Below are 23,335 nucleotides of genomic sequence, written 5' to 3'. Positions count from 1 at the left end.
GCATAAGTGTGTTTCCAGCCTAAGTCAGCGCTACACTTCCCTAGCTGCAGTTTGCTATAAAAAACAAACTGTGCTGTACTAATCTTTCTTGGGTTCACTGACGAGTCTTTCTAGCTGTTCTGATATCTGGCATTGGCTACGGTGCTGACTTCACCTTGACAAACACACCAGTGAATCAGTAAGTTCAGTAAGCAGGACGTTCCTGTGTAGCAAAATTTCCCATTCAGAGACTTTGAGTTCACTGATTGGCTGCTGCACCGTTGATGTGATGTCAGCATTGCAGCCAATGCAAGACAACGGGAACATTGAGGGAGACTTGCCAGTATTGGGGAATGTGACTACAGTTTGTTTTGATCAAATTCATTTTTTCCTTAAACGTTGAATTCATGTCTCACAAGATAAAAAAAAACGCTGCAAAATGTAGTACAAAGAAAATAATATATAAATAAAGAAAAAAAAAATGCCAGTAATTAAAAACAGAAATTATGAATGACCATTGTGAACAACGACCAATGCAGCAATATCAAGGAGTGAAACTAAGACACCGATTCATCAAGAATGGTGATCAGTGGTTACCACTCCGCCAATTCTGGCTTAAAAGCTTTGATGAATCGGAACCTACAGTCATGGCCAAAAGTTTTTAGAATGCTACAAATATTAATTTTTACAAAGTCTACTGCTTAAGTTTTTCTAATGGCAATTTGCATATACTCCAGAATGTCATAAAGAGTGATCAGCTTAACAGCAATTACTTGCAAAGTCAATATTAGCTAAGAAAATGAACTTCAACCCCCAAAACACATTTCAACATCATTGCATTCCTGCCTTAAAAGGAGCAGCTAACATTGTTTTAGTGATTGTTCCATTAACACAGGTGTGGGTGTTGATGAGGACAGGGCTGGCGATCAATCAGTCATGATTAAGTAAAAATGACACCACTGGACACTTCAAAAGGAGGCTGGTGCTTGGTATCATTGTTTCTCTTCAGTTAACCATGGTTATCTCTAAAGAAACACGTGCAGCCATCATTGCTCTGCAAAAATATGGCCTAACAGGGAAGAGTATCGCAGCTACAAAGATTGCACCTCAGTCAACAATCTATCGCATCATCAAGAACTTTAAGGAGAGAGCTTCCATTGTTGCCAAAAAGGCTCCAGGGCGCCCAAGAAAGACCAGCAAATGCCAGGAACGTATCTTAAAACTGTTTCAGCTGCGGGATCGGACTACCAGCAGTGCCGAGCTAGCTCAGCAATGGCAGCAGGCTGGTGTGAGTGCTTCTGCACGCACTGTGAGGCGGAGACTGCTTGAGCAAGGCCTGGTTTCAAGGAGGGCAGCAAAGAAGCCACTTCTCTCCAGAAAAAAACATCAGGGACCGACTGATATTCTGCAAAAAGTACAGGGAGTGGACTGCTGAGGACTGGGGTAAAGTCATTTTCTCAGATGAATCCCCTTTTCGATTGTTTGGGACATCTGGAAAACAGCTTATTAGGAGAAGAAGAGGTGAGCGCTACCACCAGTCTTGTCTCATGACAACTGTTAAGCATCCTGAAACGATTCATGTGTGGGGTTGCTTCTCAGCCAATGGAATCGGCTCACTCACAGTCTTGCCTAAAAACACAGCCATGAATAAAGAATGGTACCAGAATGTCCTCCAAGAGCAACTTCTCCCAACTGTCCAAGAGCAGTTTGGCGCCCAACAATGCCTTTTCTAGCATGATGGAGCACCTTGCCATAAAGCAAAGGTGATCACTAAATGGCTCATGGAACAAAACATAGAGATTTTGGGTCCATGGCCTGGAAACTCCCCAGATCTTAATCCCATTGAGAACTTGTGGGCAATCAAGCAAGAGACGGGTGGACAAACAAAAACCAACAAATTCTGGCAAAATGCAAGCATTGCTTATGCAAGAATGGACAGCTATCAGTCAGGATTTGATCCAGAAGTTGATTGAGAGCATGCCAGGGAGAATTGCAGAGGTCCTGAAGAAGAAGGGTCAACACTGCAAATATTGACTTGCTGCATTAACTCATTCTATCTGTCAATATAACCTTTTGGTACTCATAATATGATTGCAATTATATTTCTGTATGTGATGTAAACATCAGACAAACACAATTAAAAACCAGAGGGCAACAGATCATGTGAAAATATAATTTTGGTGTCATTCTCAAAACTTTTGGCCATGACTGTAAAGGCCCCATCACACACAGAGATAAATCTGTGGCAGATCTGTGGCAGATCTGTGGCAGATCTGTGGCAGATCTGTGGCAGATCTGTGGCAGATCTGTGGCAGATCTGTGGCTGCAGTGAAATTATGGACATATTGTTCCATTTGTCCACAGCCACAAACCTGGCACTGATTGTCCACAATTTCACTGCAACCACAGATCTGCCGCAGATTTATCTCTGTGTGTGACAGGGCCTTATGTCTAGGTGGACCACTCTATTAAAGCCTTTTGGCACATCAGTTGTATAATGGGTCAAAAATGAGCTCAAAGTGCTGCTGTATGTGAGTCTAGATTGAAAACAGGGTAAATTCAGATTCTGCACAATATAAAAACGACAGTTTGTCATGCTAAAAATAAGCCATCATGAAGCTCTATCTGCAAAAAAATGAAAAGTTATGGCACTTATAATAGGGTGAGACATAAAAACATATTTTCTTGTTTTAAATAAAATTGGATTTTACTGTAAAAAAAAATAATAAACTAAACATATTGGAATTTTACTCACTTGTATAGCTCCATTAATTACACATTAATTTTGTTTGCAAAATAGCTCTAGCTCAGTGAGATTGGATGGAGAATGTCTGTGAACAGCAAACTTCCAACCTTGCCACAAATTCTCAATGGGATTTAGGTCTGGACTTTGGGCCATTCACATATATGAATATGCTTTGCTCTAAACCAGTGTAAGGCTGGAATCACATTTATGCGTGTAAAATCGGTCCGAGTTGCATGATAAAAAGTTGGACGATTTCAGTTCATGTTAAGATCAGTGTGCTATGCAACTGCAATGCGATCTTGTGAATTTTATCATGATAGCAGTGCGTGTGTAATGCGTGTGTGATGCGTATGGGATGCATTTTTCCAAATAAACATTGAAATAAATTAAGTCATTTAGACATGTGTAACGCTCATGTAAATGATCTAGCGCCCACGTGGCTCAATGGAACAGTAGCTATTTTTGATCTCACAGCTAAACTGCATGCTGCTAAACATTGTTCCATTATCCTTTATTGTTACAATAAATTTATCATGTCTTCACATTTGACATTACATACAACAGAGAACGCATGTGAACGTTGGGGAGCGTGAGTTTTCCTTTATTTTACACGCTTCCATAGAGAATCATTGCAGAGACTCGCGCGCGAAACTCTCCAAATCGCAGCATACTGCGATTTTTTTATCAGTCCGATTTGGACTGAGAAAAAAATTGCAGATGGGAGCTGCATCATTGATTAACATGTGTCCGAATGCAATGCGAGAATTACTCGCATTGCACTCGTCCGAGAAAATCGCAAGTGAGAAGCCGGCCTTACACAAACTCCAATCCTTATGGCCCCCAAGAGGTCATGCTTTCAGGATTTCCTTAGCATTGAAGAGGTGATGGAATCATTCTCAAGGCATCACCTGTGCAATTCTAAAGAAATCATGAAAACATGACCTGTTGGGGGCTGTAAGGACTGGAGTTGGGAAACCACTGAGCTAAGCCATTCCGTTATAGCTCTGACAGTATATTTAGGGATGTTTTCATGCTGGGAGGTGAACCTATGCCCTAGTCTCAAGTCTTTTGCAGCTTCATAAAGGCTCTCCTCCAGTTTGGCCACACATCGTAGTGGGGATGCTGTTTTCAGGGTGGTGTACAGTATTTGTTTTCCACCACACATAGCGTTTTGCATTTGGGCATTAAAGTTATATTTTGTTCTCATCTGAACAAAACACATTCTTACATGAGCTATGTGTACGCCATATGGGTCTTTACACACTGAACCTCTTATAGCTTGCTTTTACATATGACGTTCTTCTTGCTACTCTTCCATAAATGCTAAATTTGTGGAGTATATGACTAATATATTCTCCTACCTGACCTGTGGATTTCTGTAGCGCCTCTAGTGTGTCCATGGGTCTCTTCGCTGCATCTCTAAGTAGTGCTCGCCTTGATTGCGATGTCAATTTAGGTAGGTGGCCATGTTTTGGTAGGTTTGCATTGGTGCCATACTCTGTCCAGTTTTGAATGACAGATTGAACAGTGCTTCTTCAGATGTTCAGAACTTTGGCTATTTTTTCTAATAACCTAAATGCGCTTTAGGGTATGTGCGCACGTTGCTTTTTACCTGCTTTTTACCTGCTTTTTTGCTGCTTTTTCTTCTGCGCTGTTTAATGCCAAAATGGATGTGTTCTTCTATTCAAGCAAAGTCTATGGGAATTTGGGTTTCTTGTTCACACTATGTTGTTCAAAATGCTGCCTTTTTGAGGCAGAACTTTGGTCAAAAACTCAGCTTTTCAAAGAAGCAACATGTCAATTGTTTTTGCCATTTGGGTTTTGCACTGCAAAGCTGAGTTTTTGACCAAAGTTCTGCCACAAAAAGGCAGCATTTTGAACAACATAGTGTGAACAAGAAACCCAAATTCCCATAGACTTTGCTTGAATAGAAGAACACATCCATTTTGGCATTAAACAGCGCAGAAGAAAAAGCAGCAAAAAAGCAGGTAAAAAGCAGGTAAAAAGCAACGTGCGCACATACCCTTACTCTTCTCCACAACTTTATCCCTGACCTGTCTGGTGTGTTCCTTGGTTTTTACAATGCTGTTTGATCCCTAATGTTCTCAAACAAATCTCTGAGGCCATTGTGACACCCTGGACTATTCAGGTGGTCACAGGGTTCTGCACAATGTTTCCCTTCCCGTGCAGGGTTCTAACCCCCATGGTTCTGGGAACCTAACCTGTAGTACTGTCTCCACCAACATTCAAAAATCCTAGTTACACCTCGCACCACACCCTGTCAGGCACACTAGTGGGCTGCTTAAACTGGAAAAGGGTCGCCCACCTAGGGGTCAGGCAGGGAGGTGGGAGGTGACAAGTTAGTCGGCTCCCGGGAAGCAAAGTGAGAGGAGGTTGAGTGGTAGCCTTCGAGCTGGAGGAGCTCTGAGGAAGCTGAGAGTTGTAGCTCCCAGGGGAGAGCAGACTGGGTCGCAGACGGTGGTCTGGACCTGGAGGAGTCGGACCCCCGATCACAGGGGATTGAGGCTAGGTGCCTAGGACCTGTCTTGGAGGATGGTCAGCAGCCTGGGCCTGATCACCGGTCCGAGACCGAAGGGACGATGGGGTACATGAACCCTGGGTCGGGGAGAAGCTTCGGGCGACCCGGCAATTAGCCTGCGGAGTATGGGACCTCTGTGGACTGTTCCCACGAAGCTCAGAGATCACAACGCGGGGGATAGGGCTTTCCAAACAAGCGGCCCACTGAAATCCCAAGCATGAGCTCCTGAGAGCAGGCTCCTTCACTTAGCCATAGTGGGGAGCTGGACCCGGAAAGCTCCAAGCTGACGGGCCACAAAGGACACGCTAAATTCTGTGCCAGGAGGAAGGTCATGGACCACCAGGCAGTGCTGCAGGGGAGGGGACCCGAACGTACTCCCCTCAAGAGACAACGGCAGTCAGAGACTTGGTTTACCCTGTTGTCAGTGTGCCGCCCCCGTGCCAGCAGCCGGCGCTGCTTGGGTCCGGGCCTTTTGGGGTGGTGGCTCGAGGGTCTCGAGGGTCTCCAGACACGCCGAATAAAAAGGGGGGACGTAAATGGTAAATGTACAGGCTAGGCCGTAGTAAGTTTGTGACTCCACCCACAGTGTGTGGTGAAGTGGGACACCACCGCTGCTGTTGTAGGGCACCCGGGCGAGATGTTGTGCAGCTAGTTGTTAACCCCTCTGTGGGTATGGATGGTGGCTCCGGGACCCGGTGTCTCCATGAAGGGTATAGCGACCGCAGTGGGTGTTTGTGTACTCACAGTTAATAAACCACACAAGTCTCTGGTAAACCAAGGTGCTGGTGGCCGGTGCCGTGGCCAGTCTCTTTCGGGTCCCCCACCCGGCTGGTGGTCTCTATCCTTTTCCTCTGCACTGTTTGTGTAAGGTGGACTTCCTAGTCTAAAACTCAGGAGTCCGCTCGCGGCTGGATGTGGCCTAAGGAGCCATGCCCGCAGACGCTGCCCCATGGTATCTATGGGCCCTGGCAGTGACCTCCTATCCCTATCGGTGGGCTGTTGTCTTCTATGAGGGACTTTGGGTGGGACAGGACCTCTAGTTCTGGCCTCAATCGGTGAATTAACCAGTCCGCTTGGTTCCGGTTCTGGCGTCAGGGTCTGAGTACCCCCCTTTGTGCTACAGTTTCTGGGTTGGTTCCCCGTGTCAGTACCGGCAAGCTACAACCCTGTCCCGGTCCACCTTGGTTCTGCCGAGCCGTCTTCCCGTCTCCTGCTGACGGAGACCACGGTCTGCCTCCTAGCCAGTGGCACCAGGGCTCCTACCCTGGTACCGTTCAACTTGAACTTTCCTGATAGAGCTACACTTAGCTCCAGCCCACACTCCTTTCCAAACTCAACTCCGAACTGCACTAATTACTGTTTTCCCGCCCCGGGCTGTCTGGACCCCTGGGAGGGCCTGTCCAACCGCCTGGTCACGCCCACTGGTGTGTCTGTCTTTCCCTAAGGGGGGTGACTAGGGTTTTAGGTTGGCTGTGTGTTTCATAGTGAGGGAAGGTGTTATGCAGGGGCCTATTTGTGACTACCTGGTTTTGCCAAGATGTCACAACAGCGTCTGCTTTATTGCTGAGTGAGTACCTAATTAACCCCTGCAACCAGCGAGCCTGCACTTCCCCTGCATCCCATAGCACCATCCAGAGTCCCGGGGCCTTCCCCTACCCATGGAGGGTAACGTCATCTTGCTGCCCCACTCCATCACCCCGAGTACTCCCAATTACCCTACACCACGGGTGGCGTCACGAACTATACCTATACCCTGTAAATAATCCCCTTTTTCATTTGAGTGTGGCCCCTAGCCCCCGGGTTCGGAGACCTTCGAGCCACGAGTAATCACCACCGCCGAAACCGAGCGGTTTGACCTCTGCAGGGGCAGCACACCTCCACAGAACAGCTGTAGTTATACTGAAAATAAATTACACACAGATGGACTCAGTTTACTAATTAGGTGACTTCTGGAGGCAATTGGTCACTCAGGATTTTATTCAGGATTGTACTTAGTTGGGTGAATACAAATACAAATAATAATTTTCAGATTTATATTTTTAAAATATTTAAAAAAAATGCATAATTTCCTTTCTATTTTGCAAATACTAATTTTGGTGTTTATAAATGCAATATGGAGAGCAGAACAATGCACCTAAATTTGCATTCCAGATGTCAAATGGTGCTCCTTCCCTTTTGAGTTGTGTTGTCCACCCAAACAGTACAGTATAATATAGGGTATTGCTATACTACAAACTATAAACTACAGCACACAGCCCAATAAGTGACATTCTTTTGCTTTATATTATGCTGCTCTAAGATTAAAAATAAATAACAATTTCCATAGGGATTACATATAGTGTGCCCCTTTAATTAAAGGGGCATAAAGCATACTCAAAGTCAATAAAAAACGGAGAAACACGAGTATATTGCTTGCAAAAATGATTTTATTGATTACTGTGGCAATAAAAAAAACCCCAAGGGGTTAAAGAGGAAGAGTAAAGCAGGAAAGTGGAAAGTGGACCAGGAAAAATGGTTGTATGCCAATCAAAGGTATAAATATGTCCGGCCAATACAGGGACAGTAAATACAATAAATTGCACAAAGCCCAGATAAAAAGTTAAAAGGACGGACAAAAATTAAATAAATAACATGTATAAAGTGCCTGTGTATTAAAAGGATGTAAACAAGGACTGTATGTGCATGCCAGAGCTAAAGTGCTCATAGTGTAACCGTAAGTAACTGTAAGTGCTCTAAGATTAAATAGCAAAAACTTGCCCAGAGATTCCCTTTAACACTTCGTCATTGTTCAGAGATATGTATCACAGAGGTGATTATCTCCTGTGGTGTAAGAGTGGAAGATAGCGCCAGGACATATAGGGCTGACAAGGGCAAGGTTTATGAGCAATCAGAGATAGTTAGAACTTGCTACTCACATATCCCTACCATAATGCATGGTATAGTGGACATAAGACAGTCTGTGTGTGGAGGTAAGACGCCCTTGTAGTGGGTGGCCATAACCCCCTACTGAAAGACCCGGAAATGTTATTATTAAAAATGTTTTAATATTTTATGTGATGTGTTAGGGCACCCCCTAGTGGCCGGGTGGGACGGCTGTTGCCACCGGGGAGGAGGAGTCTGCCGGATATCTAGGGGGAGTCAGTGTGTGTGTGTGGGGAGAAGGATCCGGGACAGCAGACAGGGAACATCTTGAGCGGCAGATGTGAGTGTGTGAGCGGAACACCAGGGGACACCGGAGATAAGGAGGTGGATGCAACCTCAGGGTCTATTCCGCTGGTGTGGGTTCCAGTGTGTGCTTGACCGGAGAGTGGGAGCCCGGAGAAGAGGAGTATCTAGGGCATATCCCCACCAGAGGGCGCGTTTGGGCAGGTTGTCCCCAGCTCCACCAATTCTGCCGGATTCTGCTGACCGGAGTGTTGTTTTTCCTGTGTGAATAAATGTCGGTTTTATTGCATCTTAACTTTTGCCTGAAGACTTTTTATGCATCGGCCGATGAAGATATTGACACACACTGTCCCTGCATTGAAGAAGTGATGAAGCCAGGGATGTGCCGTGAATACAGTGCTGCCACGACTACACAGCCGGAGGCCTCCCTGGCCACTCACTTCACCCTCCTGTGTGAAATCTCCTTGCTTGGACTGGTATACTAAAGTAATACTGAAGTACCATTGGTGTTACTGTGTATCCTGTTTTCCTGCCAAGAAAGGCCATTTATTTTCCTTGTGTGTGCCTTGCTTTATGAAGCTTTAATAAAGCAACCTGGATGTTTTATTTAAGTCACTTCCCATGCCTACCTCAAATACCACAGAGTGAGCTGTATCCCTACAATGTGTATGTAGGCTGCCACTAAAGTCCCATGTTCATGATCAGCTTCATCCAGCATTTGAAGATGGTGATTATGGTGTATTATGGACATGCAGATGTGCTCTAGAGATGAAGGAAGGGTCAAAAGGATAATTTCTTCTGGTGGGACTAAGGAGCCTGAGTGTCACACTTTGTATTATGGCGAAAGATTCATTATTGCTTGTCACTGTTACCACCAGTGACATAAGAAAATAACTTTTACTGAAAATATGGTTAGCTGAGCTTTTTTAAATCTGGAGTTACATCTGATGTGTACGTCATAATCTCAGCAGATTACTACACAAACGATTAAGCTGCTTAACTATGTAACTAGTGAAATAATGTTGTTGTCATATGTTGTCCTTTATTGAGTGTTTTCTTGCGTTATTCGAAAAGCCCAGATTCTCTTATTTATGAGCCAACTCATTTTCTTATGTTTAATGGTTCTAATAACATATCTGTAAAGTTATTAGTCCTGTGATATATACACAGTATATATACAGTATAATGTTACTTGTAAAGCATAATTGCAATGTGACCATTCTGTATAAGTGCATCTCTCCATGAGTGCATGAGGAGCCATCTGGGCTTTCATCCGGACATCACTTAGTTTGCAGATATAATGTACTGGCTTCCCAAAGTAACCATATAGTCTTTCCCGGATACTATCAATATTCTTTATTGATTTGTCACAATCTGAAACAAGTTGTGGATAGAGATGAGCAAAACTGATTTTTGGACCAAACACCGACTTTTTAAAAAATCAGTGCCTAAGTTCAAAGCTAATCACTCAGTTGAGTATCGCTGTGCTCGAGTACGCTCGGTGCTCGGCCCAGTGTGAGCCGCTTGCAGTCTCTGAATGGCTCTCAAGGGGCGTGCTAACATGCTGTTCAATGCCCATTGCCCAGCGTCATCGTTGGTGATGCGCATACCTGTGTCCATGGTCACCGCCTCAGACGCCGGGTTTAGGGTTAATGTGCATAATCAAAAATCTTAGCACTTCCAGTCATGTGCACTAGACCTCTCTGAAGCCGGGACGCATACATCCGGCTTCATAGTGACTGAAAGTGGCGGGAGAAGCGCACTGAGCCTAAACCTGGCGTCTGAGGCTGTGACGACAGATACAGGTACGTGCGTCACTACCGATGACGCTGGGCAATGGACATTAAATAGCATGTTAGTACGCCCCTGTGGGTGTGCTAAAAGGGCGAACTAGTCGGGGGAACACCCTCACAACTAGTCCCTGCACTCATTAGCATATCATAAAGGATCTTTAGAAATGCTTTTTCTGAAGATCTTTTTATCTATGCTACTAGATACAGGGACAGTTAAGCAGGGATTAGAAATATGTACCCAGAACTGCTCGTAGTAAAAACTGACATTTTTAGGAAGCAAAGACTGATATCTTATTACAAAAAAAAACATTGTGAGACATTTATTGGTCCATTGAAACTTTTCCAAAATAATTTCCGATGTGACTTACAATTTGTAATTGTATTTTGTACCAAAGTTCTTGAAATAGTAAATGAAAAATGTATTAAAACAAAATGCACAACTGTGTTTTTACAGGTCTTATCAGCTGCGCATCCCAAGGGGAGAAGTGAATGATGTGACAAACTTGAGGAATAAATGGGCTGATTTGATGGCTCTTACCAGTGTTGTGAGTATTAATCTTTATAAGGTTTTCGCAAATTTGATATTTAGATACTTACTGAGCTTTTGTATGAAGAATGTTTGTGATATCAGAGGCTTATTTTGGTTTTCCGGCATTCAGGGAAGAATTCAGTTTGGTGTCACCATGAGCCAAGCGGTGTGATTAGTCGTCATATGACTCATATGCAATTTATACATTTACATCCACATGCCGACTATCTGTTCTTCCTAATTCTCTCAATGTTCAGTGGAAAACTACTGCTTCTATTTCATTGAGAGAAGCAGGAAGAAACGCTAATTGTCACATGACCGTATGAAAATTGCATGTAAGTGATCATGTGATGACTGATATAACCAGCAAGAAGACCTGAATCCTGACAATGAATATATAACACACTGTTAGGATATGGCATACTACAATAGTTATTTTCATAATTAAAGGGGTTGTCCAGGTTTCAAGATTCTCCCATGCTAGCAAGACTGGACAGTCATGTTAGCGATTGCATACTTCCAGCAACATTCCGACTACACGTGTCTGGCCTCACTCAATTCACTATGGTGTGAATCTACTCATTTCTGGTTGTCACATGACTGCCTCTTTGCAAATTGCATACTTGCGGTTTCATGAGCTCCCATTCTTACTGCAGCATCAGAAATACCTGACAGCATGCGTTGCACGCACTGTGAGAATTCATAAGTCTGCAGTCACCCTTAACTTGTCAGACAATAAAATACTTTATTGACATAACCGTGTATCAGGTAATCTTACAAATTAGGGACTGACACATGAGTACAGGATCAGAACCAATAACAGAACAAAGATACATCATCAGAACCACCCACAGTACAGAAATACCTCACTAGAATCCCCATCAGTAAAGAAGAAGAAGCATTACAACCCTCATCAGTACAGAAATACATCACCAGAATACCATCAGTACATGAATACATCATGTAAACAACCATCAGTACATGAATGCATCACTAGGACCATCATTCAAAACTTTCATTGCTTCCTGGCACATCAATTGTAATGTCAGGTCAGACCCATATACGTTTGTTTCACATGAACCTACAACTCCCAGTATGTCCTCAACAATAGTTAGTAGATACTGGGAGTTGTTGTTACCAGTCATCAACAGACTGCGGACCACACAGAAACCAAAGTATTGATGAGAATTAGTCAGTACCACAAAAAAATTTACATCCAGGTTCCTTCTAGATGACAGGTTCTCTGATTGGAGTCGTTTACTTTCTTTTTTTCATCTTCTCCAGATGCCATGATAACTTTTTGCATCCACAGCTCATATCTGCATGCTTCCATTTTCTACAGTCTTCTGCAGCACATCCCGACATGATACCCTTAAAAATAACAGTTTCATTATAATGCTCCTGAATTAAAAAATCTGCCCTACACTCTTCTCCTGAATAAATAATTGCCCCTTACTGTGTTCTGTGTACAAAAGATGACACACACTCTCTCTTATGGTACATGCCCTTCACACTTCCTTCTGATTTCTATACTGGGCCCCCTCTTCATACTGTCCTCTCACAATGTGTCCCCCTTTATACTGCCCAGTCTCCATACTGTGCCCCTTATCACACTCCCCCTCCTTGGCATAATGTCCCCTCCTTGCTGTGCCCTTATAGTGGCCCCCATGCTAACCTACTACCTGTGCCCCTCACATTTTTCTCTTCCCATAGTGTCTCTTCACACTATTGCCCTCAATAGTCTCCTTATACATTTGCACCTCCCTCACACTGTCTCCTCGCACATTTCCGGCCATTCAACATACTGATGTTTACTCACACATCACATCACAGAAAAACAAACAGTCATTACCAACACCAGATCACATTAGGGTACTGTCACACTTTAGCGACGCACCAGCGAACCCACCAGTGATCTGACCTGGTCAGGATCGCTGGTGCGTCGCTACATGGTCGCTGGTGAGCTGTCAAACAGGCAGATCTCACCAGCGACCAGTGACCAGCCCCCAGCCAGCAGCGATGTGGAAGCGATGCTGCGCTTGCAGGGAGTCGGCGTCTGGAAGCTGCGGACACTGGTAATCACGGTAAACATCGGGTATGGTTACCCGATATTTACCTTGGTTACCAGCGCACACTGCTTAGTGCTGGCTCCCTGCACTCCTAGCCAGAGTACACATCGGGTTAATAAGCAAACCTTTGCTTATTTACCCGATGTATAATCCGGCTACGTGTGCAGGGAGCCGGCACTGGCAGCGTGAGAGCGGCGGATGCTAGTAACTAACGAAAATATCGGGTAACCACCTTGGTTACCCGATGTTTACCTTGGTTACAGCTTACCGCAGGCTGCCAGATGCCGGCTCCCTGCACATTCAGATTGTTGCTCTCTCGCTGTGACACACAGCGATGTGTGCTTAACAGCGGGAGATCAACAATAAAAAAATGAACCAGCAGTGTGTGCATCGAGCAGCGATCTCACAGCAGGGGCCAGATCGCTGCTCAGTGTCACACACAGCAAAATCGCTAATGAGGTCACTGCTGCGTCACAAAAACCGTGACTCAGCAGCGATCTCGCTATGTGAGAAGTACCCCTTACGAATGCACCAGCAGGATGCAGCAGACTCACATGACAAAGATGGGTGCAGCACATGTGCTTCTGCTTACAAAAACTACTCACAACCTCACGCACATATACTATATTGCAAATTGGTCTGGATTTTCATAATGGAGCCCAACTTTGCCACAAATGTCTGGCACAAAGTAAAGGGTGCTTTACACGCTGCAACATCGCTAGCGATTACTAGCGATGTCGAGCGCGATAGCACCCGCCCCCGTCGTTCGTGCGACATTTGGTGCTCGCTGCCGTAGTGAACATTATCGCTACGGAAGCATCACACACACATACCTTGTCAGCGACTTCGCTGTGACCGGCGAGCAAACCCTCCTTCAAGGGGGAGGTGCGTTCGGCGTCATAGCGACGTCACTGCGGCGTCACTAAGCGGCCGCCCAATAGAAGCGGAAGGGCGGAGATGAGCGAGATGTAACATCCCGTCCACCTCCTTCCTTCCGCAAGTAAGGAGATGTTTGTCGTTCCTGTGGTGTCACACATAGCGATGTGTGATGCCGCAGGAACGACGAACAACATCGTACCTGTGGCAGCAGTGATATTAAGGAAAGGAGCAACGTGTCAACGATCACCGTTTTTGAACGATTTTGCGATCGTTGATCGTCGCTCCTTGGTGTCAGACGCTGCGATGTCGCTACCAGCGCCGGATGTGCGTCACTAACGACGTGACCCCGACGATATATGGGTAGCGATGTCGCAGCGTGTAAAGCACCCTTAAGGGTGCATTTACACTGGCTATACAGAACACAGGCCGCCCTCACTTTCATGAACATAGAACAAGTATTAGTTCATTCTGTGGACAAAGAGAGTCATTAATTTCAGCAGTGAATGTCCTGTTTACACAGGGTATGTGTGTCTGAGAATATTGATTTTTCATCAGTTTTCGATTTCTTGGAAACGTTTGTTCCCCAATAATTGGTCAATGTAAATGTACTGTAAACCCACTAATATGAAGTGTGAACTCAGACTAGACAATATAAACTATGATAAATTTGGCACATTTTAAAACTATATAGGGTAAGATTCCACTAAGAATTGGATATTATTCATAAATGTGCCATGATGTTTTTACTCTTTATTTGGGCTTTGATATATGTTAACTATGAAAGTCCAAATACAGTACCTAAATAAATAGATACAGGTTAATGTATAAAAAAAAATAAAAAATTGTGTTTTGTGTTTTTTTACAGGTAAAGGAAAATTTATTGAAAGAGAAACAGGACATCTTTAAGCAGGAACTTGATAAACAAGTTAAAGTAAGAGTGCATGCTTTAAAGCTTACATCATATTATGCTCTAATCTCTGTCTTCTGTGCGTAGGAGCCACAGAAATATTATTACACATGCAGTTCTATGAAGAATGATCATTCTGGTTGTACATGACACAACTGTATCCCTGTTTATGTGTATGCTGAGCGGTAAGAAATGGTGAGATTAAGGAGGCACTGTACACAGTATAATGTTTCCCCAAATCATCAAAGAACATCAGAACAACTGGGAAAAAATAAACACTACAGATTTATTTGGGTTTAGTGTGACAAGTGTTTGATTTACAGTAAAAAGGAACCTTTCATGTCCAAAAACAATATTTATAGGCAGGTATATAGTTAATCTGCAGGTAAATAGCATTAAAAGCATGTAATGCTGCCTTACTGGAGCTACTGCTGCAGAGAGAAAATTAACTTATGTTCTTCCTGCAGCTTCTCACATACAATGTGCTGTTCATAATATTGGTTTTCTGATGGAGCAGAAGCACCTCTAAGCTCTTTAACCCCTTCACGACCAAGGGCGTACCTATACATCGTTGGCTGTGTATGTCCCTTTAATGCAGGCTCGCCTGGTGAGCCCGCATTATTTAGACCAAAGGAAAAGAAAACCCCCTTAAAAGTTCAATTTTATTAATACAATTAAAACACTTCCCAGACAAACACACATGAACAGGACACAGAGTCCCAAATTTGCCAGTGTACAGTAGGACCCTTCTACAGAATTAACAGGTCAAAAATGGCAAAAAGGGGGAAATCAACTGTCCCTATTGAACAGCCAGTTAATACTGTGCATTGATCAGTCCAATGTTGTGTAAGAGTACCAGAATAAATGCTAATAGTGCAACCAGGGTGTGGCCAAGAATTCCCTGTAATGGCCCTACCTCACCGCGGAGGTTGGCACCCTAAACCTAGACGCTTTGGCGCCCCCGCTTGGCGATGGCTCACCCTTCTTTCCCTCCGCTGGTCTAATGTGCAGCTGATCTGGGTTTTTGTAGCTTCTTGGGAAAGGAATGTTCGGATCCGTGAAATATTTTTGAGTTGGAGGCAGTAGGAGGTGCAGAGGGCTTGGATGTGTGGCTTGAAAGAGAGATCAGAGTCTAGGAATACTCCCAGGCAGCGAGAACGTGGGACCGGGGAGAGTGGGCAGCCATTGACAATGATGGATATGTCAGGTGGGGGAGTTGAGTGATGGGGAGGGAAAGACAATGAATTCTGTTTTGTCCATGTTCAATTTTAAGAATCGAGCAGAGAAAAAGGATGAAATAGCAGATAGACATTGTGGGATTCTGGTTAGTAGGGAGGTGATGTCAGGTCCAGAGAGGTAGATCTGCGTATCATCAGGGTAGAGATGATACTGAAAGCTGTGGGTCTCTGTGAGCTGTCCCAGGCCAAGGGTGTAAATGGAGAACAGCAGGGGTCCAAGAACTGAACCTTGGGGGACACCAACAGATAGGGGGCGAGATGAGGAAGTGATGTGAGAGTGGGAGACGCTGAAAGTTCAGTTGGTTAAGTATAAGGAGATCCAAGATAGCGCCAAGTCTGTGATGCCCAGAGACGAGAGAATTTGTAGTAGAAGGGAGTGGTCTACTGTGTCAAAGGCAGAGGACAGGTCCAGAAGGAGGAGGACAGAGTAGTGTCGCTTGGAGAATCCCACTGTCCTCCACCTGTGACTGCAGGTAACCTGACCTCAGGTGACCCCATTAAACACAGTGACCTCACCTCTGGTGAGGTCACTGAGTTCACAGACCTGCATCTCCTGGCAATTCCTGCACCTAATTTGCATCTTCTGGCAAAAAATGCATCAAACACAGTGCGATTTTGATATGATGGTGATACAATTTTTTTTGCCAGGAGATGTAGATTTGTCGCAGGAATATAGTGTATAAATTTCAGCACCAAATCTGCATCTCTTGGCAAAAAATTCACAAGAAATGGTTTTGACGCTGTTTCTGTTTTGTCCCAGGAGATGCAAATTTGGTGCTGAAATATCTGCTCCAGATTTCTGCACCAAATTTGCATCTCTTGACAGAAAACAGCATATCAACCAAGCATCGGATCTTTCTATAACAGGTATATGCCTGTATTCAGCATCTTAGTGCCTGTATGGCAATGCCTTTACCTCATATAGCAAAATCCTGCTGGCTGGCCCTCTTTAATCTGTCATATTAAAATCACATTTTCAACTATAAACAAAAATAGCCAAAATGCGTAAAAAAAGTATATTTGATACATTGCAGAACTGCCCAATTGAAAAAAAGACTGGAATTTCACAGATAAATAACTAAGGGTACTTTCACACTTGCGTTCAGCGGAGTCCGTCACTATGGAGAATAGCGCAGTCCATTAACGCACTGCACTATTCTCCATAGACTTGTATGGACAACGCACTGTAATGCAAGTGTCAGCGTTGCATCCGCTGGACAACGCAGCGTCGTTATTTTGACGCTGCACCGGGTGGAAGAAACGCAGCATGTAACGTTTTTTGAGCAGCGCAATCTGTTGGATTTCACTGCGCATGCTCTTTTTTTTTATTTTAAATCACAAACTTTATATTGTCTCTCGGTGGCCGAACGTTCAGCTGAGCGCCCGCCCGCTGGCATGCGAGAGCGCTCAGCTGAGCGCCCGGCCGCCGGCATGCCCGGCCACCGGCATGTGAGAGCGCCCAGCTGAGCGCCCGCCTGCCGGCATGCCCGGCCACCGGCATGCGAGAGCGCTCAGCTGAATGCCTGGCCACCGGCATGTGAGAGCGCCCAGTTGAGTGCCTGCCCGCCGGCATGCCCAGCCACCGACATGTGAGAGCGCTCAGCTGAGCGACCGGCCGCCGGCTATTGAGAGCGATCAGCTGATCGTTCACAATAGTCTGCTGCCGGTAAAACTGTAAAGAAGAAAAAAAAAAGCTTTCCGTTGTTTTGTACGATCCGTAGCATCCGTTGTGCCACTATATGCAACGCATCCGTTGCATCCGTCACACAATGCAATGCTACGGAAGCCGTCTAACGCAAGTGTGAAAATAGCCTAAACTATATACTTGAAAGACGAATTAGTTTAGGTAAATGGTTGGGTCTCATCTTTAATTCAAATCAATAAGGGGGTAAACATTGATGGGACTTGTCTTCACAGAGCTTTGTCGTGGAGGTGATCCAGTTTAGAAACCGCTTTGATACACAGGGTCCAGCAGCACCTGGGGTGAAGCCGGAGGAAGCTGTAACTCGACTACATGATTTCAATGAAAAGTAAGTATACAGCTAATAAGCGTTCTCATATCTGAAAACTTTGCTTACAGAGAAAATTTCAGAAAATCTAGCAATGTAAAATGAGGACACAAAAAACACCAATGTAGTCATCTCAAGTCCTACAAGGGTATGTGCACATGTTGAATATTTCCAGCAGAAATTTATGCACCAAAAATACGTCCCTTGGCAGGAAAAATGTTGTGTAAAATAGGCATGTTTATTATGCTTCTTTTTTATACATTTTGTGCATGTGCTTTTGATGCATTTTTGTCATTGCACATGAATGGGTGAAAAATGCTGCCAAAACCCTGAAAAAACTGACGCTACAGATTTGAAACTGCCTCAAACTTGTAAGAAAAAAAGCAGTATGTGCATGAGATTTCAGAAATGTCATTAATTTGCTTTAACTGTCGAAAAAGGGAAAGATTTACAAAACTGAACATGAGGTTCTTAGCTTAACATTGTGATCAGACTGTATGAAGCCCATTGCCATGTTTCAGTGAATCTCTCTGTGCGTCGCTGACCTTAAAGGTGCGGCACCATGCACCAGGCACCACAGATGCGACCTGTATGAGGAGCAACCTGGTGCCCTGCAGTGCCTATACTGCAAGGCAAATCCCCCATGGCTCCAGACCACACCACCCCACAGGTACAGTATCACAGCAGCAATGGCTGCCACACAACACCAATGCCAAATGAAAGGAGCTGAAAATCTCACCTTCCACATGTTCTTAGGCTGTGAACTGAGAGCAAAAATTAGTGGAACCACTTTTGCAATCTCCTGTTAAAGGGAAGCTGTCAGCAGGTTTTTGCTACATAATCTGAAGACAGGGCTGCTGCAGGGGTTAACATACAGATTTCATTGATGCATCTCTTATCAAGGTACATACTGTTGCTTACTTGCAATGATTATTTTAGCACCAGGATCTTATCACTGCTCTGACTACATTGCCTCATCCCAGGTAGTCTGACACGCTTCTGTGCTGCCCCAGCAGTGGATTGAACCGCTCGGATCCGGGGGTTGGTGGTCATTCGTGGCTCGAGGGTCTCCGGATCCGGGGGCTTAGGGCCACACTCAAATGGAAAAGGAGTATTTACAGGGCATTTGGTGCAGTTCGTGACACCACCCGTGGCGAGCGGTAATTGTGGAGTACCGCCGCTGCCGTTGGGAGTACCCAGGGTGATTGACTGGGGCAGCTTGGTGACGTTGCCCTCCATGGGTAGGTGTAGGCCCCGGGACTCTGGTGGTTGATGCAGGGACGCAGTGCAGGGGTCAGTCGGGTACTCATTCAGCAATGAAACAGATGCTGACAACAGGGTAAACCAAGTCTCTGAACGCCGTTGCCTCGCGGGGGGAGCTCGTCCGGCTCCTGTCCCCCACAGTACTGCCGGTGGTCCGTAACCTGCCTCCTGGCACTAAGTTTTAGATTGTCCATTGTGGCCCGGTAGCTTGGAGCTGTCCGGGCCCCGCTCCCCATTGTGTCTAAGTGGAGGAGCCTACTCTCAGGGGCTCACGCTTCGGATTTCAGTGGGCTGCTTGCTAGGAAAGTCCTATCCCCCCCGATCTCTGAGCTGGTGGGAACAGTCCATAAAGCACCCGTTCTCCACAGGTTAATTGCCGGGTTGCCTGAAGCTTCTCCCCGACCTAGGGTCCGTGTACCCCGTCGTGTCTTTGGTCCCGGACCGGTGATAGGACCAGGCTTCTGACCGTCCTCCTTGACAGGTCCCAGGCACCTAGCCTCAATCGCCTGCGACCGGGGGTCCGACTCCTCTAGGTCCAGACCACCGTCTGCGACCTAGTTTACTCTCCCCTGGGAGCTCCAACTCCCAGCTTCCTCAGAGCTCCTCACAGCTCGAGGGCTATCACTCAACTCCTCAACTGACACCTCCCACCTCCCTGTCTGACCCCTAGGTGGGCGGCCCTATTCCTACTTAAGCAACCCACTGGTGTGCCTGACAGGTGTGGTGCAAGATGTATCTAGGATTTGGGAATGCTGATGGAAGCAGTAGTGTAGGATAGAGACCCAGAACCATGGGGGGTTGAATACTGCATAGGTAGGGCAGTTTGTGCAGTACCCTGTGACGACCTGAATAGTCCAGGGGCGTCACACTTCCTCCTGTAATAAGCAGCTCACTGTCTATACATATTGTACATACAGAGCTTGGTATGGGTGGGTGCAGCTTTTTCAGCTCTGATCCATTGCTAGATTTAAAAACTCTGATTTTGCCATAACTGCTTTACTTAGTAAAATAAGTGATACAACGTTGGATTCAGGATCTCTTTGCTTCTATCATGTTTCTTTCAGATGGGGAAGTAAAAACAGATTTTCTTTAAAAAAATCTCCTACACTTTGCTGGTACAGTAATACATAATAATTAAGCACAGACACATGCACTTACAGTACATAACAATTGCAGACTATATCTGTGAGGTACATAGGAAATTCTGCCCAACTCACACTTCTTAACTTTAGTTAGAAAAGCAATTTGATGAACTCCCCGGGCAGTGGAATGTATGCAGTGTGGGAGTTGAAAACCTTTTTCAGAGATTACAGTAAACCGATGCTGTCATACTAACTCTGCCTGTTATAGTTATTTGGAAGGGCAGGCTTTCAGCTTCCTTCTCAATGTCATCTTGTGAATTTCTGCTTAAAGGGTTATTCCCTTCTCAGTCTTTAATGGAAAAGACAGTAATCACTTTGTACAGGCTCCGACCACTAGAGGTTAGGCTATAGAAACAGCCGAAAAAATAATGAAATACTGTAAATGGGATTTCCGCGTACAGTGTAGAACCGCCGCTCTTGACTGTTTCAGTTTCAGTAGCGGCAACCTGGATGGAGTTATGTCTGTCTCAGCCATAGAAGGCTGAATCCTTTTTAAGTGTTGTGTACATTTGTTTTTACATTTCTTGCAATATTATTTAGGTAAAAACACTACCGCTTTTTACAGATACCAGGCATTTGATGCTAAAAGAAAAACCTTGAACTCAGTGCAAAAACTATTCAATATTGTTCCAAAGAAATTTTATGAATTGGACAGGACTGGAAAGGTATAGTGTCAGTTCTGCAAAATGATATTACCAAATTGTAGCCAATGTAGTCAATTTCTGTTAAATTCTGTGCCTGTTATAAGATGCTATGCCTGCACCAAGATGAATTGGGCATGATACTAGGACCATTGTGAGAGGAACCATTTCAATCAGCTACTCGGCTTATTCAAGCAGCATGTCTCTGATTATATTTAGTAATGTTGACTAACGTAGTGCAGATTACAGAATAGTTGCTAAGTGGTAGTTGACAATTATTAGAAAAGTCAATGTAAGTTGCAAGCAGTCTTCCAACTAAAGTGCATTTACACCACTAATCCTATCCCAGCCAGCAACATATTTGACGGTCAGTGGTTGTTCTTAAAAAAGACTGCCTTTCATTTATAATAATTTCTGGAGGTGGAGTTATCTTCCAGGCAGCATCCGCCCCATAGCCTGGAAGACCTAATTTACATAAAGTAATAAACGATGAGTTATCCACAACAAGGCATCTGATATGGCGAATACAGGTATGATAATATTCAGCATTCTATAACCTTTATGCTTATTAATAGGTTACATAGGTCAAATGTGGTGACAAATTCCCTTTAAGCTTTGCACTCTGCAAATGATAGAGTGTTAAAACAAAATACTGATAAGGATTAACAAGCTGCAGAAAGCTCTACCTATCTGCAGAATTTGGAAGATGAACTCTAAGGATTCTAGAGCACACTGTTTATAAAGAACAGTGCTGACAAGTAGTAATAAGATGACAAACAGACGTTTGCAGAATATACTTTAAAATATGAAATGAACATCACAAAAACATTTAGATGCATTCCATAAAGTAAAAACATATATGTGTGCTATGTCAGGAGGATGAAAAGGAAACACCGGTTATGAAGAGTACAGCATTCTATAAAGTGCGTACCTGGTTGTCCTGACTCTCCTCCTAGCAGCAGATGTCAAAGGATAAAAGGATCGAGCATGTGAACTTTCAACATATTTGATCCTTTTATTCTCAGGAGGGTTGTATGGCAGTGGCTCTATTATTGTTATGGAGGTTGTCCAGACTAAAGCAAGTCTGCAGTCACCCTCTGTGACTGCAGACTTGTGAATCTTCAGAGAGTGCCTCTGAGGATTCTCTGGTGTCAGAGCCGGGAATGGTGGTCACGTGGCTGCAAGTATGCGATATGCAAACTCCAGGACAGAATCTGACTAGACTGATTCTGATCTTGAGCAATACACTTGCATTGATTGTGTTGGAAAGAGACTAGTCAGATTCTGGCCGGATGTGTGCATAACGCATACTTGCAGTCACATGGCAACTGTTCCCGGTCTGACACTGGCAAATCCTCGCGGCGCATACTGGAAGGAATCACCAGTCTGCAGTCACATAGAGTGACACATAGAGTGACTGCAGACTTGTTGTTTTAGACTGGACAACCCCTTTCTCAGCTTAAAGCTTTACTTAACCAAGGTTTTCTCTTCTGTCTACAATTGTGTCTGTTCTCATAATTTGGGCCTCTTGGAGTATCCACTAGAGCAAAAAAGACAGTGATATCATGTCACTTGGCCAGTATGTTCAGGAATAGTACAGACAGATTATGGGCTGAGGGGTTCTAAGGAAACTTGCCTTTTCAATTGGTTCTTGCCAAAGTAAGTCAGAGAAGGGAAGGTTGAGGAGTCACTTGGATCTATTAGAAGGCTTTTGGGTATTTATGCAGCATATACTAACATATTTTCCAATTGTCTTTTAAGCTTATATGTAATAAGGTGGTTTTTTTTTTGTTTCTTACACATAGGTGCAGTTTATAACATGTTTGTATTTACAATGTTAATTTGTTTCTTCAGGATTTGGAACTGCTGGGGACTCTCTATATCCTGTTCCAGAAATTCATTGAGTTTGACCAGCGATTTCGAAACACACTTTGGGCAGATGTAGACCTTAAAATTAGTAACCAGGAGGTGTGCTTACATTACCCTAGCATGTTCCATATTTCCATTGTGATTATAAATGTACTATTTGTTGATTAAACATTTATTAAAAATATAGTCCTGAACAGGTTAAACTACAAGGTTCATGAAAAAATGGTAATTAATTAGTCAAAATTAATGTTTAAGAACATTTAAATAACTTATGACCAGGGCAAGCATCAGCACCAAGCAAGTTTAAGCAAATCCTTGTATTACCCTTTAGCATTTTACCCTTGATTCAAACTCTGTGGGATTGGGAGAAAAAAATCAAGAGCTACACAGTTACATATCTCCATCAGTCACATAAAGTTTAAATAAAGTGTCAACGCCTATTTCTAACCTCTAAACCTCCTCCTCATGCTGATGAGGAAAAACGCCAGTTCTGGTCATTGGTGGGACTCAGAGCCACTCTGTCATCACTTATTAAGTAGATAAACAATAGATGTATATTGTAGAAAG

The 23,335-nt window shown here is 44.3% G+C and overlaps 1 protein-coding gene across 1 annotated transcript in view; it reads left to right on the top strand.

Moving 5' to 3' along the window:
• LOC142297246 (dynein axonemal heavy chain 5-like) overlaps positions 1-23,335 on the top strand; it is a 460,910-nt gene that overhangs the window by 148,345 nt on the left and 289,230 nt on the right. The window contains exons 28-32 of the mRNA XM_075341502.1: positions 10,677-10,767; positions 14,565-14,630; positions 17,762-17,874; positions 20,824-20,923; positions 22,754-22,867. Of these exons, the coding sequence (XP_075197617.1) occupies positions 10,677-10,767; positions 14,565-14,630; positions 17,762-17,874; positions 20,824-20,923; positions 22,754-22,867 (484 nt within the window). The remainder of the gene's footprint in view (positions 1-10,676; positions 10,768-14,564; positions 14,631-17,761; positions 17,875-20,823; positions 20,924-22,753; positions 22,868-23,335) is intronic.

The sequence above is a fragment of the Anomaloglossus baeobatrachus genome, chromosome 3, assembly GCF_048569485.1.
Source record: "Anomaloglossus baeobatrachus isolate aAnoBae1 chromosome 3, aAnoBae1.hap1, whole genome shotgun sequence".
Lineage (NCBI taxonomy): Eukaryota > Metazoa > Chordata > Amphibia > Anura > Aromobatidae > Anomaloglossus > Anomaloglossus baeobatrachus.
Note: the sequence above shows the minus strand (reverse complement) of the source record. Positions and strands in the feature narration are given on the sequence as shown.